Below are 15,644 nucleotides of genomic sequence, written 5' to 3'. Positions count from 1 at the left end.
TGGTGGCTGTCAGAACCTAGCCCAATCCTCGGTGAATTTTATCCTGCTGAGGTGACTCGAGCCGTTGCTAATTCAAACCAGGCTCTTCGTTCCAACCGCCTGCGCTCTCGAGCCGGATGGGCGGGGCAGGGCGGGGCGCGTGCTCAGTGGGAGGCCGGCGCCTGAAAGGGAGGGGGATGGGCCCCAGTGCGCTCTCCATCCGAGCCGAACCGCCAGACGCTCCACACCAAATGGGCGTCTTTTTAAAGGTGACCGTCTCAGTTTGATTTCAGTCAAAACTGACACAGGCAGAGAGCAGGGCTGTTGAAGTTTTTAAAAGAAGCTGCTGAAAATGCGGGCGACAATGGAGTGAGAGAGGAAGACAGTAACTTAACTAAATTGAAGGCATGGGATGCGGAGAAAGTATTTAAGCTCGCTCCCTTCAGTGGAGAACCAAGAGGTTGACTGCATGCCGATGGTGTATTGGTAAGCACAGAATGGATAAATAAACCCGGTTAGGTTGGTATTGAACATCTTTTCTCGCCCCGGGCAGCAGCGTTGGAGTTTAATCAAAAGCTGTGCATTTTATTGCGACTTCTCGGAACATCCAAAAATATTTCGTTGGCTATAACGCCCTTTCGGAAGTGTCTTCGCTGTTATAATGTGGAAACCTCATCGTCAATTTCCACATAGCGAGCTCTGACAAACAGCGGGCAGCGTGACAATGACCAGATAATCTTTTTGTGAAGTGGTCAGGGGATAAATAATAGTAAAGAGGACGCGGGTTGGCTCCCCGCTCTTCAAAATAATACCGTGGGACCATTTTACTTGCACCTGAGTGAGCAGGTTTAGCATTTAAAACTTACTGTCACATCCAACAGTTGTCACGCAGCATTCTTTGAGAATTTAAAATTACACTGTGCACCATTTATACAAACTCCTGTGCCATTGCACTGTCGTAGAAACGTCCAACTTGTCAATTTAAGGACGGAGACCAGAAATTGTTTTCTATAACTTAAAAATATTTACGTTTAAATACTCGTTTCCCCCTCCCTCCCCCCCCCTCCCAGTGAATGTTTATTTGAGGATCCAAATATGTTTTACTGTATTGGAAAGCAAAGTACTATATTATACTAAAAAAAAATGGTGGGAAAAGGCAGCACCTATGGAGAGGGAAAACAAGTTAATGTTTCTGGCTTATGGAACAGAATTTTACGACCTCATTGTGTCTGTTTTGCAGTGGGAAAAAGTAGTAAAATCGGGTATGATGCGACTAGCAGGAATGGTGCTCGTTTTCACGCCCATTCCTATTTAACGCGATAAATTGGCACGATTGGGACCCCATCCAAAACGTCAATTTGCATTCATCACGAATGTAATTAGCGAGCTTCACTCCCAATCATCCCAGCTCACCTGCCTTAACGATCTTGTTCACTGCAGCTGGATCAGTTGGAAAAAAACAAGTATAAAAGTCGGTTTCAGGTGCGTGAGCGAGGAGGTAAGTCTAAGTTTCTGCTTTCAATCTGCTCGGGGGGGGGGGGGGGGGTTTGTGGCACCATGTTGCGTTTCAAATTGGGGGGCCTGCAAGTGTGTGAGGGGCTGTTGTTACTCACGGGGTCCAACTTCAGCCTCTTGGCACAGACCTGGGTTAAAGTGCTGACCTTGGGACTTAGCGCTGATTCTGGGTCCTAGTGCTGGTAGCAGCAAGCGCTGTTGGGGGATGGGCTGGAAACTCTCTGAAGTGGCAGTGCTGCAGCCTCGGGACTTGTCAAGCAGCAATGTCTGGGGCCACTACTGCTTAGGCTCTGGGTGTGTGTTTGTGAGTGGGGGGAGGGGGAGGGGATATGGGGAGTGTGTTGGGGGGGAATGTGGGGTGTGTGTGTGTTGCTGGAAGTGAGTGGAAATGTTTTACCCCCTCCATCTGTCTCTCTTCCCCTCTTCAGAGTGACAAGATGGCTTTTGCAGTGCAACCAATTGATCTTGCTGTTGTTTTGGTTGCTGCTGGATTGTGGGCAGAGGAGACCCAGGCCCCACCACCCTCGGAAGTAGAGAGAGACAGCTGCCGGAGGCAGGATGTGGCCGCCATTCGCCCTGAGGGAGCAAGAGGTTGGCAGGAGAAGGAAAGAGCAGAGACCCTGGCAGTTCCGCACACGAGTGTCCTTTGAGCAATTGCAGACATCATGTGCTATCAATGGCTCCAGCTCCAAAAGGAGACAGTGCGACACCTGTGCCATTTGCAGGACCTGGGCACGGGTGCACCCACTCCCGGTGGCTATGAAAGTGATGGCCGCCTTAATCTTTTACAGCACCAGGTCCTTCCAGACCACCAGTGGAGACCTTTTGTGGCATTTCCCAATCATCCATCCACAAGTATGTGAAGGAGGTCATGGATGCCCGGGTTGGCCAGTATATTAAATTTGACCTGGACCAGGCCCAGCAGGAAGACTGAGCTGCAGGATTCGCAGGGATGTCAAATGTACACGGGTCTATAGACTGCATCCACGTCACCCTTAAGGCCCCAGTGAAGAATCCAGGAAGATTTATGAACAGAAAGAGCTTCCATTCAATAAATGTGCAGTTGGTGTGTGACGATCAGCTGAACATCATGAACGTCTGTGCCAGATACTCCAGCAGTGTGCATGACAGTTTTATATTGAGGAGCTCGGATGTCCTGGAGGTCTTTGAGGAGGAGCCTAGGTTGCAGAGATGGCTCATGAGGGGCATGGCTGATGGCGCCTGTGTGGATGCCTGAGACCCGACATAATGAGGCCCATGTTGCCACCTGTTCAATAGTGGAGCAGTGCATGGGGCTCCTCAAAATGCGGTCCAGGTGCCTGGACTGCTCTGGTGGGGCCTTCCAATATAGCCCCCTGATATTGTCCCATGTTGTGGTGGTGTGCTGTCCTACAATCTCCTGCAACATTGTAACACCAGAGAGATGGGCCTGGGTATGCTGTGTTTAGTGAGTTTCTGTGGAAGGCAGGAGGGTGATGATGACTTGCTTTGTGCCATTGTGATGATGCTCTGGTGCAAACTAGTCTGATTCCTACCTGAGCTTCACATGCATGCCGGCACCTGGGCCCACATCTGGGTGGTGGGTAAGGGAGCACTAAACACCCATGCAGTGCTGTGGGGTGAGAGAGAATCTCCCTTTGGTACTGGGGATGCCATAGCAGATGCTGTAAGCTGCTGCCAATGCATACCACTCGCTGTAGCCAGTGAATTATTTGAGCGCCTTGATTTTCACAGTAGCAGATGACACCAAGATTGGTGGCATAGTCGACGGTGTTATCTCCAATTGCAACGGGATCTTGATCAATTGGGCCAGTGGGCTGACGAATGGCAGATGGAGTTTAATTTAGACAAATGTGAGGTGATGCATTTTGGTAGATTGAACCAGGGCAGGACTTACTCAGTTAATGATAGGGCGTTGGGGAGAGTTACAGAACAGAGATCTAGAGGTACATGTTCATAGCTCCTTGAAAATGGAGTCACAGGTGGACAGAGTGGTGAAGAAGGCATTCGGCATGCTTGGTTTCATTGGTCAGAACATTGAATACAGGAGTTGGGATGTCTTGTTGAAGTTGTACAAGACATTGGTAAGGCCACACTTGGAATACTGTGTGCAATTCTGGTCACCCTATTATAGAAAGGATATTATTAAACTAGAAAGAGCGCAGAAAAGATTTACTAGGATGCTACCGGGACTTGATGGATTGAGTTAGGAGAGGCTGAATAGACTGGGACTTTTTTCTCTGGAGCGTAGGAGGCTGAGGGGTGACCTTATAGAGGTCTATAAAATAATGAGGGGCATAGACAAGGTAGATAGTCAATATCTTTTCCCAAAGGTAGGGGAGTCTAAAACTAGAGGGCATAGGTTTAGACCATAAGACCATAAGACATAGGAGCGGAAGTAAGGCCATTCGGCCCATCGAGTCCACTCCACCATTCAATCATGGTTGATTTCAACTCCATTTACCCGCTCTCTCCCCATAGCCCTTAATTCCTCGAGAAATCAAGAATTTATCAATTTCTGTCTTGAAGACGCTCAACGTCTCGGCCTCCACAGCCCTCTGTGGCAATGAATTCCACAGACCCACCACTCTCTGGCTGAAGAAATTTCTCCTCATCTCTGTTCTAAAGTGACTCCCTTTTATTCTAAGGCTGTGCCCCCGCGTCCTAGTCTCCCCTGTTAATGGAAACAACTTCCCTACGTCCATCCTATCTAAGCCGTTCATTATCTTGTAAGTTTCTATCAGATCTCCCCTCAACCTCCTAAACTCCAATGAATATAATCCCACGATCCTCAGACGTTCATCGTATGTCAGGCCTACCATTCCTGGGATCATCCGTGTGAATCTCCGCTGGACCCGCTCCAGTGCCAGTATGTCCTTCCTGAGGTGTGGGGCCCAAAATTGCTCACAGTACTCCAAATGGGGCCTAACCAGTGCTTTATAAAGCCTCAGAAGTACATCCCTGCTTTTGTATTCCAAGCCTCTTGAGATAAATGACAACATTACATTTGCTTTCTTAATTACGGACTCAACCTGCAAGTTTACCTTTAGAGAATCCTGGACTAGGACTCCCAAGTCCCTTTGCACTTTAGCATTATGAATTTTGTCACCGTTTAGAAAATAGTCCATGCCTCTATTCTTTTTTCCAAAGTGTACGACCTCGCACTTGCCCACGTTGAATTTCATCAGCCACTTCTTGGACCACTCTCCTAAACTGTCTAAATCTTTCTGCAGCCTCCCCACCTCCTCAATACTACCTGCCCCTCCACCTATCTTTGTATCATCGGCAAACTTGGCCAGAATGCTCCCAGTCCCGTCATCTAGATCGTTAATATATAAAGAGAACAGCTGTGGCCCCAACACTGAACCCTGCGGGACACCACTTGTCACCGGTTGCCATTCTGAGAAAGAACCTTTTATCCCAACTCTCTGCCTTCTGTCTGACAGCCAATCGTCAATCCATGTTAGTACCTTGCCTCGAATACCATGGGCCCTTATTTTACTCAGCAGTCTCCCGTGAGGCACCTTGTCAAAGGCCTTTTGGAAGTCAAGATAGATAACATCCATTGGCTCTCCTTGGTCTAACCTATTTGTTATCTCTTCAAAGAACTCTAACAGGTTTGTCAGGCACGACCTCCCCTTACTAAATCCATGCTGACTTGTCTTAATCCGACCCTGCACTTCCAAGAATTTAGAAATCTCATCCTTAACGATGGATTCTAAAATTTTGCCAACAACTGAGGTTAGGCTAATTGGCCTATAATTTTCCATCTTTTTTCTTGTTCCCTTCTTGAACAGTGGGGTTACAACAGCAATTTTCCAATCCTCTGGGACTTTCCCTGACTCCAGTGACTTTTGAAAGATCATAACTAACGCCTCCACTATTTCTTCAGCTATCTCCTTTAGAACTCTAGGATGTAGCCCATCTGGGCCCGGAGATTTATCAATTTTCAGACCTTTTAGTTTCTCTAGCACTTTCTCCTTTGTGATGGCAACCATATTCAACTCTGCCCCCTGACTTTCCTGAATTTAAGGTGAGAGGGGAGAGATACAAAAGTGCCCAGAGGGGCAATTTTTTTTCAGAGGGTCGTAAGTGTCTGGAACAAGCTGCCAGAGGTAGTAGTAGAGGCGGGTACAATTTTATCTTTTAAAGCATTTAGATAGTTACATGGGTACGATGGGTATAGAGGGATATGGGCCAAATGCGGGCAATTGGGATTAGCTTGGGGTTTTTAAAAAAAAAAGGGCAGCATGGACAAGTTGGGCCGAAGGGCCTATTTCCATGCTGTAAACCTCTATGACGGTGTGATGAGGGGCCTCCCCCACTATCATCAATGTACAGGGTCCCTCAGCAACCATTAGGGTAAGTACGTTCCTGTCAGAGGCCAATCAAAGACAAATTAGTCACAGGTATGAGGTGAAATAACACTTATTGGTGCCAATAAAAATGCCTTCCAAATAAGTGATAATATAAAAACGTGTGAACGTGAGACTTTAAAGTGCCTAAATATTCTACCTAAACTAGTATTGCCCTTCACCCGTGCCATCTTAGTGCTGCTGCTACTTAACTTTAAGTGGCCTACCACTATGTCTCATCTCCCCAGGATGTTCATTGGAGGTGGCCAGCTGCGTACCGCCCTGTGGCCTGTGATTGTCCTCTGGAGGGCCTCGACCTTAAGTGCCCTTGCTGGCTTCCAGGTGTCAGGGGTATCCATGACACCCTCTTCATCCCACTGCCCCTCAGATGCCCCAGTGTCTGGAAGGGGGCAGTCAGAAGGTGAGCTGTCTCCTAAGTGGAAGGCCCTGGCACAGGCTCGAGCCCTTCCTCCTCTCTCGTAGTTCCTTTTGGCCCTTGGGTCACTCCATAGAATGGCGGTGCTTCTGCAGTGAGCTCCAGAAGCTCTGGTGTCACCTGGTACTGCCAGTCCTGGAGGACCACCTGCGTTCTTGCCATGATGGCGACGGCCCTCTGAGTCGGGGACCATCAGTCAACGGCATCAGCAAATGCCCTCTGAGACTGGGCTGTGCTCTGCAGCCACTTAGCCATGACTTTCTGTGCCACGTTCTCAAAGGCTGCTCCATAGTCCGCTGGGTCTCCTGCAAGCTCTGCAGTCTCTCTTCTATGACCCTCTGTGAGTGGGCCATGCTCTCAGGGGCTGTAGCCATAGCCCGCTGTGTCCCAGCACTGTCCCGCTGGGTCTCCTTCAAGCTCTCAGCCATGGGTCGCAGAATCGCGAAGTCTGTTGAGGCCCTCAGCTGACCCCTGCTATGACTCGGCCAGGCTCTCTGGGGCTCTGGCATGGCCTGTTGTGACTTGGACATCGCTTGGACTCTGTCACTCATGGTGAGGATTTCCTGCTCCAGACTTTCCACCGCGGTTGTCACCCTTGCAGTGTTGGCCTGGGAACTACGCAAGACGAGCCATAGCCGGTCCACCTGAAAGCTTTGGTATTCCTCCCACAAGCCTCGCAGTGTTACTGTCAGCCCCTCCTGCATTCCCTGGCTCTGTTGCTGCGTCTCCAGCAGCTGAGGGAGAAGTGCTCGCAAAGGTCCAGCATGTAGCCTGGGACCAGCTGAGTCCTCGCCTCCGCCAGGACCCCGCATGCCAGAGGCCTCGGATCTTCCCTCCTCCACCTGATGTAAATCAGCAGATGTGTCGTGCACACCAGAGAGTGACCCAGATGCCTCGCCAGTAGCTTGACACACCGATGTGAGAGTCTCTGGGATGGTGAGTTGCGAGGTGGAAGCTGACGCAAAACTGGTGCCGGCCTCGGAGATCCCTGCATCGGCTTCCCCCGAGGAGTCTTTTGAGCTGTTGGGGCAGGATGGGTGGGAGCAGCAGTGGAGGCCATGATGCCAGATGGTCCACATGCATCAGGGTCCCTTCCTGCAACACAGGACACCAGTTTAAGTGCAAGGGAGGGAGAGGAATCTGGGCTACATGCAACTTACTTGAGATTTCACCAACAAGTGGAGGATTGGCACTCGCTTCTATGCTCCAGCCCAACCATGCCGTCGCTAATGGTCCGCATCCCCTCCTCTCCAGTGCCTGCTCCTCGAAGGGGGTGAGAACCCGGATCACAGGCACACTACCCCTGCCTTGGCCTTCTCCCAGTGATTATGGACATTCGTCTCCTGTCGAGACAGAAGGAGCCATGTAAAATCTGATGGCACGAGTCCTACAGGGTGCCAGCGGTAGCCCTTGAGGGCAAGGGTTGTGATTCTCTTTAGGGGGAAAGGAGGGCGGTGCTTGGGGGCCATTGGTTGGAAGCATGCTGGGGGTGGGGGAGTCGGAGATCATTTAGGGGGAAGGTGCGAATTGCCCTTTCTGCCCAGATTAAGTCATTTAGTTTTTTGCGGCATTGCTTTCCGGTTCTCTTGGCCCGTGCCCTGGCACTAACACATGCTGCCATTGCCTTCCTACCCCTGGGACGCTGTCCTACTGGGGGGTAAGAGGGTGTCCTGCCTTGCCTCCACCACCTTCAGCAACCTGGCCAGGTCACCATCAGAAAAACGGGGAGCTGTCTTTCTGGAGGCCGTTTCTTCCTGCACTGCTGCCAGTCTGTCCATCCTTGGGGTTTTTTAATGGAGCTGTCCCTTGTTAGGGCAGATCAGCTGAAGGCAGTTTGGGTGAGTCACGTGACCATTAGAGCACCCCTGTGAGTTAAATGCAGTTTTGTTACCATGGAGGGGAAGCCAAGTTAGCAGTTGCAGGTGTGCTGATGGCGGGGCAGGGGGAAGAGAGAGAGGGTCATGTCAGTGAGCTGGGGGAGGGGCGGGGAAGTGGGTGAGTAGTGGTGGTGGAGGGGGCCATGTGCAATGGGGTCTGGGGTGGGGAGTTGGTAAGGGGATCAGTAATGTGGGTGGGAGGAGAGGCTGTATCTGGCCCAGGAGTGTTGTGTCAGGAGAGAAGCTCCTTTTTTAGCTTTTTCTGCACCTATGAAGTTTGTGGCTCCGATCTGAGTTGCAGGCTGTCTGGCAAATGAAGCCTGCTGACTGCCTCTGGTGGCAAGAAATGGTCTAGCCCATATTTTCAAAGACTTGAGTGCTTAAGATTCGGCGTGAAAACTCTCGCCTGCAAAGCGGACCAGCAACTCCCCCGTTTTCACGTTAGCTGGACACTTACAAGATTTTTTTAAAGATTCCGCCCGTGATCTTTTCTAACTTTTCCAGTTCTGATAAAATGGAACAGACTTCAGAAAGTACAGATGCAGGGAGAGAGAGTAAACTCAAAAGGGAAGGACTGCTTGATTGAAATCAAATAACAAATAGCTGATGGTTCAGACAAAATGAGATGGTTTTAGGACAAGAAACAACAAAAAGGCTCTAAAGGAAATGTAAATGGGAAAAGCAGAAATATCTCACCAACAGCAGTTGCCCCAAAATAGAACAAAAGCCTATATTTTTCCTCTTCCTATTTCTTTTACATCCTTATTCTGTACATATTTCTCATGTCTCTTTTTTTGCTATCATTTTTCTTGTTTTTATTTCTCTCCTATCTTTGTTCCCCTCCGTTTCTTGTCTTCCCTCTCTCTCTCTCTCTTTGTCCATCTCATGTTAATAGTTTCTATGTTTTATTTGTTTCATTGCCTATTATCATTGTCAGATGTATCAGGAATTTATCATTTGCTCTGTGACATCTCTGCCGTTACTGTGGTGGGGGAATGGATCCATGTCTCCAGTGAAGGATGTTTGTACAACATTGCTCCAGTAGCAAGCAAACAATTGATTTTTTGGGGGGAGGGTTGAATGCAAGTGGATAAATATAACTTTGAAAAGAGCTTTCCAATTAGTCTCGCTCTCCTACTCTTTCCCCAAAGACCTGCAATTTTGTTCTTCCGAGTATGTATGCAATTCCCTTTTTGAACCTACTTTCATCACCTTTCAAGCACTGCATAACGTGTTTAAAATAAAACAATTTTCCTTATCCCTTCTGATTCTCGACCAATTACCAAATCTGTGTCCTCTGGTGACTAGTCTTGCCACCAGGAACAGTTTATTTACTCTTATCAAAACCCTGTGTTACTTTGAATACCTTGTAGGTAAACTTAACTTTTTTTGGCATTGCATGCTGTTGTAGGTACTGAGCTCCATGGAGAATAATATGTGACTGAAAGGAATTAAACTTTTTTAAAAAAAGTTTGATTTGGTGGTAAGAATTATTGTTGGAATGTTCAATATGTTTCAGTTATTTACGTCAACAACTGTAACTAGGGCAACAGTTTCCATAATTGTAGGTGGTGTTTTTCAATGTCAGAATGATTTCCCCAAGAGTGTTTTACAGATCACAACACTACGTGTAAAGCAGTTGGTAGACTGCTGAAAAGCTTTTAGTAGGCTTTTGGAAATGGAGAATTGGGATGGGGGGTGCTGTTTAGGAAGCAGTGCGACAAGATTCTAGTGGGACAAGAGAGAAGGGGAATTAAAAATAGATTAGGAAGATGAGTAGACCTGTGTTTAAAGTGTAAAAGGTCATGAACATGTATAGTGGTTTAGATATGATGGAAAGTGGCTGGGCAGGCATTCAAAGGTGAAGTTGTGCCCCTCCTGAGCATAGCAATGGAAATCAATCATTTTTACTTCTCAGACTTGAGGATACTTAATTTGGAGTGAAAAGAGGTGGGAAAGTAAAGTAATGTGGTTTTAAGGTAGGGAGAAGGGGAAATGGGAGATTTAAAGAGGAACGAGATAGCCAGGCAGCTTTAGATAATGGTGTAATTGTCTTCCTGCACTAATGAGATCTAGAAAGATTTATGGGCAGGATTAGCAGTAAAGAGCAAAGATAGAATTCGTACATGTATTGGGGGTTTGTAAGGGAAAGCTAAAAGGTCTTAAGATGATGGTGGGGGGGGGGGGGGTGAGGAGAGAGAGACTTGTATTTGTATAGCATGTTTCATGACCACTGGATGCCTTGAAACACTTGGCTGCCAGTGTCCACTGTTGGATTGTATGAAATGTGGCAGCCAATTTGAACACCGAGCAAGTGGCAATTTAGAAAAAAAAATGACCAGATAATCTGATTTTGTGGTTGAAAATGCAACTCTCAGCCATGGCGCAATTCCCCTGCTATTCAAAATAGTGCTATGTATTGTTCACGCCACTTGAGAATGCAGGCATCAACTTAATATCTCTTCTAAAAGGCAACACCTCCAACAGTGCACCACTCCCTCCATGCTGCTCATGGTATATTTTTATTTTGGATTTTTAACGTCTGGCACCTGAACTTTTTTACGATAATTGAATAGGCAGTTGCTGATTATGTAACGAGGATATGTAGGGAAAATAGTATGTACTTGGGTAACAAAGCAAACAATTGAGCTCAAAAAATAAAGAACTGACTAACCATTTTTAAATACACAACAGAGGAAATGAAAACCAGAGTTCCAGATCGTAAGAAATTGTAGTCGAGTTTAGTGAAGATGTAAATATAGCTGTCATGTGAGTGTACCTTTTAAGAAAGGGTTTTTAAAAAAAAATCATGCAGCTTACAGCTTCAGCGATGTTATTGGGAGGTAGAGCTAAGCTGTCAGTCAGGTGATAGGACTTTCAGTTTCATTTGTGACTGTCAGGTGATAGGGTTTTTTTCCTTTGGGCTTTTTAGTTTTGTTTTGGAATTTGTGTTGGAAGCAGTTTAGCAGCAAGCCAAGAAGCAGTCTTTTTCTCTCCCAGTTCTTCTCTTTAAGAAGCTGTGTTTTGGGAAACAGATTCGATTACAACCCTTTCTTCTTGAGGGATTTTCGGCATTAAACCCAGGAGGTGGGATTCCTGTAACAAGTGAGCAGTAACCTATGCTGTATTGTATTTATTTGGAGGGTTTTGTGTATTGGATGTTGGCTTTGATTGGAACACATTTAGAGATATTTCCTTAAGAGTTATACATTATCATGATTGTTGTGTTTCTTGTTGGTAGTTGTTAAAAGTTCTTGCTAATTGTCTTACTATACATGTCAACAGTATTCTTAATTAAACTTTGTTTTTGATAAAAGCTCCTCGTGGGTCAGTTGAATCGCACCTGGAGTGAAACCTCTCCTGCTCATCCTAGCCAAATTCAATGTAAAATGTTACAAGTCAGGCGAGCTTCATAGAACACCGTGAAGTATCCAACCTGACTTGTAACATAGCCAAAACATTAGAACAGTTTTTTGTTCACCATTTAGGTGAGAAGAAAAACAGTATGAAAAACAGCAGATGGATGTTCAGAGTCAAAAGGAGGTGTGTAATAAAACAAACATTTCCATTGATTTGGCAGCTAGATATGCAAATAAGATTCAAGTTATTTAAAAACTCAACCAAATAGGGTACGCCCAAGAATTGCAGGAAGATATAGCAACACCACAAGCAGAGACGGTTAGGGGTTTGCTAGAGAAGAGCAAACATTAAAGTACTGGAGAATAGCAAATATAAAATTCTTATTTTACAGGGAACATGGACATTTGGGTAACTACTATATTTGGGCAATGGGGCCAAATAAATTTCTGGAATCATCGTCAATTTCAAGGTAATGGAAGACTTAGAAATGTGTCAGCAGAGCATCTAAAAATTTGTAGATTTCATTAAAGTAGGGTGGATAGAATCTACAGGCGTACCTAAATTGTTTGGGAGTGGTGGGAACACACATGCAGTTTAATGTATTCAAATATAAAGTAATGCACTTTGGAATAAGGAACAGACAAAGGAATTACAGGAATGGGAAACTATTGGTGAATATAGATTTGAAAATGAATTTTGAGTCACAATACATGGATCCTTCATTGTATAAAGCCGATGTTTGGCCGTTGTCAAAAATGTAAATAGGATTTTTGTTATTCTTTCATGGGATGTGGGCATTGATGACTAGGTCAGCATTTTTATTGCCCATCCCTAACTGCCCTTGAGGTGGTGGTGAGCTGCCATCTTAAACCGCTGTAGTCTATGTGGGGTAGGTATACATACACTGCTGTTAGGGAGGGAAATGCCAGGGTTTTGACCCAGTGATAGTGAGGAGATGGCAATATAGTTCTGAGTCAGGATGATATGTAGTTGGGACACTGCTGCAAACCTGGGTGAAAAATTATAGGGTCTTTAACAAAAACTGTACATTTAGAAATCTTTGAGAACTTTCTTTTATCACTTTTAAAATATTGGAAGTGGGAAATTTGGCTGTTTGACAGTCAAGAATTATTCGGTCAAATAGCTAACTCTATGCTTAATATGGAAAAGCGGTCCATTACAAGACTGGGTGTGTTGGGTAAACATTGGTGGGGGCAGAACTGATGGAGATGAGATCATTTGATGACACCTTCAGGAATGTATCTAAACATGATTGGAAGCATTAATCTTCAAGTACACTACCAGAACTGCTGATTATTACTGGGCCTATTTCAGTGGTGCATTTTATGGTCCAGAAAAAGTGTTTATATACAGAACACTTGAAAGATTATGAAAAAGTGCATAGCGAAGGAAGTGGTCAACGGGAGATTTTACGGGATGTGGATTTTGTTGGCTAGGCCAACGTTTACTACCAATTTGTAGTTGCCTTTGAGAAAATGATGCTAAGCTACCGCCTTGACCCGTTTGTCATCCAGGTTATGTAGGTACATGAACAATGCTGTTTGGTGGGAGTGCCAGGATTTTGACCCAGTGACAGAGTTTGTGGGGAGTCTGGTGAGTGAGTCGGTGAGAGCAAGAACCCTGAGATTGGGAATGAGCCAGACATGCATGCACCCTTCCCTCCCTCCCCCAAAAACTTATCCACGAAGTAGGCAAGTAGATGAGGAATACCCAGCCTGATGGACAACCAGCTTCCGATCCTCACTTTCATTTGAACTCTGCTGAGGCCAGAACAGAATGGGTGGCACAGTAGTTAGCACTGCTGTGTCTCAGCACCAATACCCAGATTCAATTCTGGCCTCGGGTGACTGTCTATCTTGAAGGTACACGTTCTCCCTGTGTCTGCGTGGGTTTTCTCTGGGTGCTCCGGTTTCCTCCTGCAATCCAGAAATGTGCATGCTAAGTGGATTGGCCATTGCTAAAATGCAGCTTTGACAAAGGGTCATCTTGACTAAACGTTGGCTGTATTGTCTCTCCACAAATGCTGTTAGACCTGCTGAGATTTTCCAGCATTTTCTGTTTTTGTTTCAGATTCCAGCATCCACACAGTATTTCACTTTTATACTAAATAGCCCTGTCTGTCAGGGGAATTAGAAGGGCCAATACATGGGGTTACAGGGATAGGACCTGGATGGGATTGTTGTCGGTCAGGCTCAATGGCTGAATGGCCTCCTTCTGCACTGTAGGGATTGTATGAACAGTGTGTGTGCCACCAGAGGCGAATGCAAGGTCAGTGTTAGTTAAACCCAACTCATTAGCTTGGCCCCAGTCTCCACCCCTTACCTGGTCCCCATGACTTTGGGCTTAGTCTGTCTGTTTCTGGCATTGCTTCTTAAGTGAAAAGGCAAAAAATGTTTTATTGGTAACTGTGCTGCTTGGTACTTTTTGACGTTCATTTTTATTAAATACTCTTGCTTTGACATTGTTTTTTTATGAAATTCATGTTAAATGTTGTGCCAAATCTTGGCAAAAATGTGCTCATCAGCCCCTTGAGTGAGGAAAAGTTGAAATGTGCCCCCGTCCAAGTGAAAAGGTTGGTGAAGCCTGTTCTGGTTGGTAGAGGTAGCGGGTTTGGAAGATGTTGTCAAAGGAGGTTTGGTGAGTTTCCGTAGTGCATCTTGTAGATAGTACACACTGTTGCCACACTGCTTCAGTGGTGGATAGGGTGCCAGTCAAACAGACTCCTTTGTCCTGTATGAAGTCGAGTTTCTTGAATGTTGTTGGAGCGGCATTCAGTCAGGCCAGTGGAAAGTTTTCCATCACACTCCTGATGGGGGACAGGCTTTGGGGAATCAGAAGGTGAGTATCTTTGCTCAGAACTCCCAGCTGCTTGAGTTGCTCTTTTAGCCAAAGTATTTGTGTGATTGATCCAGTTCTGTTTCTGGTCCATGGTAATCCTCAGGATGTTGATGGTGAGTTGACATTGTGACATTCAATGATGGTAATGCCATTAAATGTCAAAGGGGGAAGGTTAGATTTGAACCAAAGCTGCCTAACAGTGTTGCAATTTCCTAGCATTGGCCATTGTGAGGTGTTATCATGTTAGCCAAATACCAACTGTTAATAAGTATTTTGCTTCTACGTCTCTAGTAAAGTCACATTTTAAGGAAAAGAGAATTTTGTCCGTCAACATTTTGAATTGTAGTCTAATTGATGTTTGTTTTTTCAAATTAATTCCAGTCACTTTCAATATTTAATGATCTGTCTTTGTGTTGCAGATTTTCTTTATGAACTCTGGACATTTGGTGGCTATATTGGAGGCTTTGTAAGCAATGGGTATCATAGCCTTCTTGAAATCTCAGTTCATCTGCCACCTTCTAATATGCTACATCTTTGTAGTGACTGGACTCATCATCAACTTCCTTCAGCTGTGTACACTGATAATATGGCCAATCAACAAGCAACTCTACAGACGAATCAATTGCAGATTGGCATATTGCATTGCCAGCCGTAAGGAAATCTTTATTCAAATCTATTATTGAGGTCTATTTTACCTATGTGGAGTTGGATGGCCATAGTTGCAGTCAGTTGACATTGTGACCTTTTGGGAAAAGAACCAGCTTGGGGAGCTAAGTAATTTCATCAACATATCGTATTGCAGTTCTGATTGTGTGAATTGTATTTTTGAAGTGCATGTTGCCCTGTTTGTGTTGATCTGATGGTTTACATATTGACAAATTATTGTCATGATGCAAATTGATCTTTGTGTGTTTGGAAACATAATTCACAGTCTACTCAAAAAGCTTTGGAATTCTGAGACAGTACTTTAAAGTGAAAGATTACTAATGGTGATGTAGTTAGACAGTATGAACTCCTGTGGAACCCTCAAAAAAAAATTCAACAGTTCCAAACGTGAAACAAAATTGTCTCCAGATTGAAATAATCATGCTACGCTTTCCTGTCCTCAAGCTATTTTTTCTCACCAGGTCTGAAGGCACTGGTCTTAGCTCAAGTTTATTTTTAAATTTTTATTTATTAGAGTCACAAGTAGGCTTACATTAACACTGCAATGAAGTTACTGTGAAAATCCCCTAGTCGCCACACTCCGGCGCCTTTTTGGGT

At 45.5% G+C, this 15,644-nt stretch overlaps 1 protein-coding gene across 3 annotated transcripts in view; it reads left to right on the top strand.

The window, feature by feature from the left end:
* The first annotated feature begins 221 nt into the window (after nucleotides 1–221).
* The window catches only part of agpat4 (1-acylglycerol-3-phosphate O-acyltransferase 4 (lysophosphatidic acid acyltransferase, delta)), a 105,864-nt gene continuing 90,441 nt past the window's right edge, over nucleotides 222–15,644 (top strand). The window contains exons 1-3 of one of the 3 annotated variants that reach the window (XM_078230128.1): nucleotides 222–465; nucleotides 1,420–1,477; nucleotides 14,801–15,032. In XM_078230128.1, coding sequence (XP_078086254.1) covers nucleotides 14,855–15,032 — 178 coding nt within the window. In that variant the 5' untranslated portion in view covers nucleotides 222–465; nucleotides 1,420–1,477; nucleotides 14,801–14,854. Of the gene's footprint in view, nucleotides 466–1,219; nucleotides 1,478–14,800; nucleotides 15,033–15,644 lie in introns of all 3 variants that reach the window. The other 2 variants (XM_078230127.1, XM_078230126.1) reach the window with 2 other exon arrangements.

This window comes from Mustelus asterias, chromosome 15 (genome assembly GCF_964213995.1).
Source record: "Mustelus asterias chromosome 15, sMusAst1.hap1.1, whole genome shotgun sequence".
NCBI lineage: Eukaryota > Metazoa > Chordata > Chondrichthyes > Carcharhiniformes > Triakidae > Mustelus > Mustelus asterias.
The sequence above is the reverse complement of the archived record's forward strand: the minus strand, read 5'-3'. Positions and strand labels throughout refer to the sequence as shown.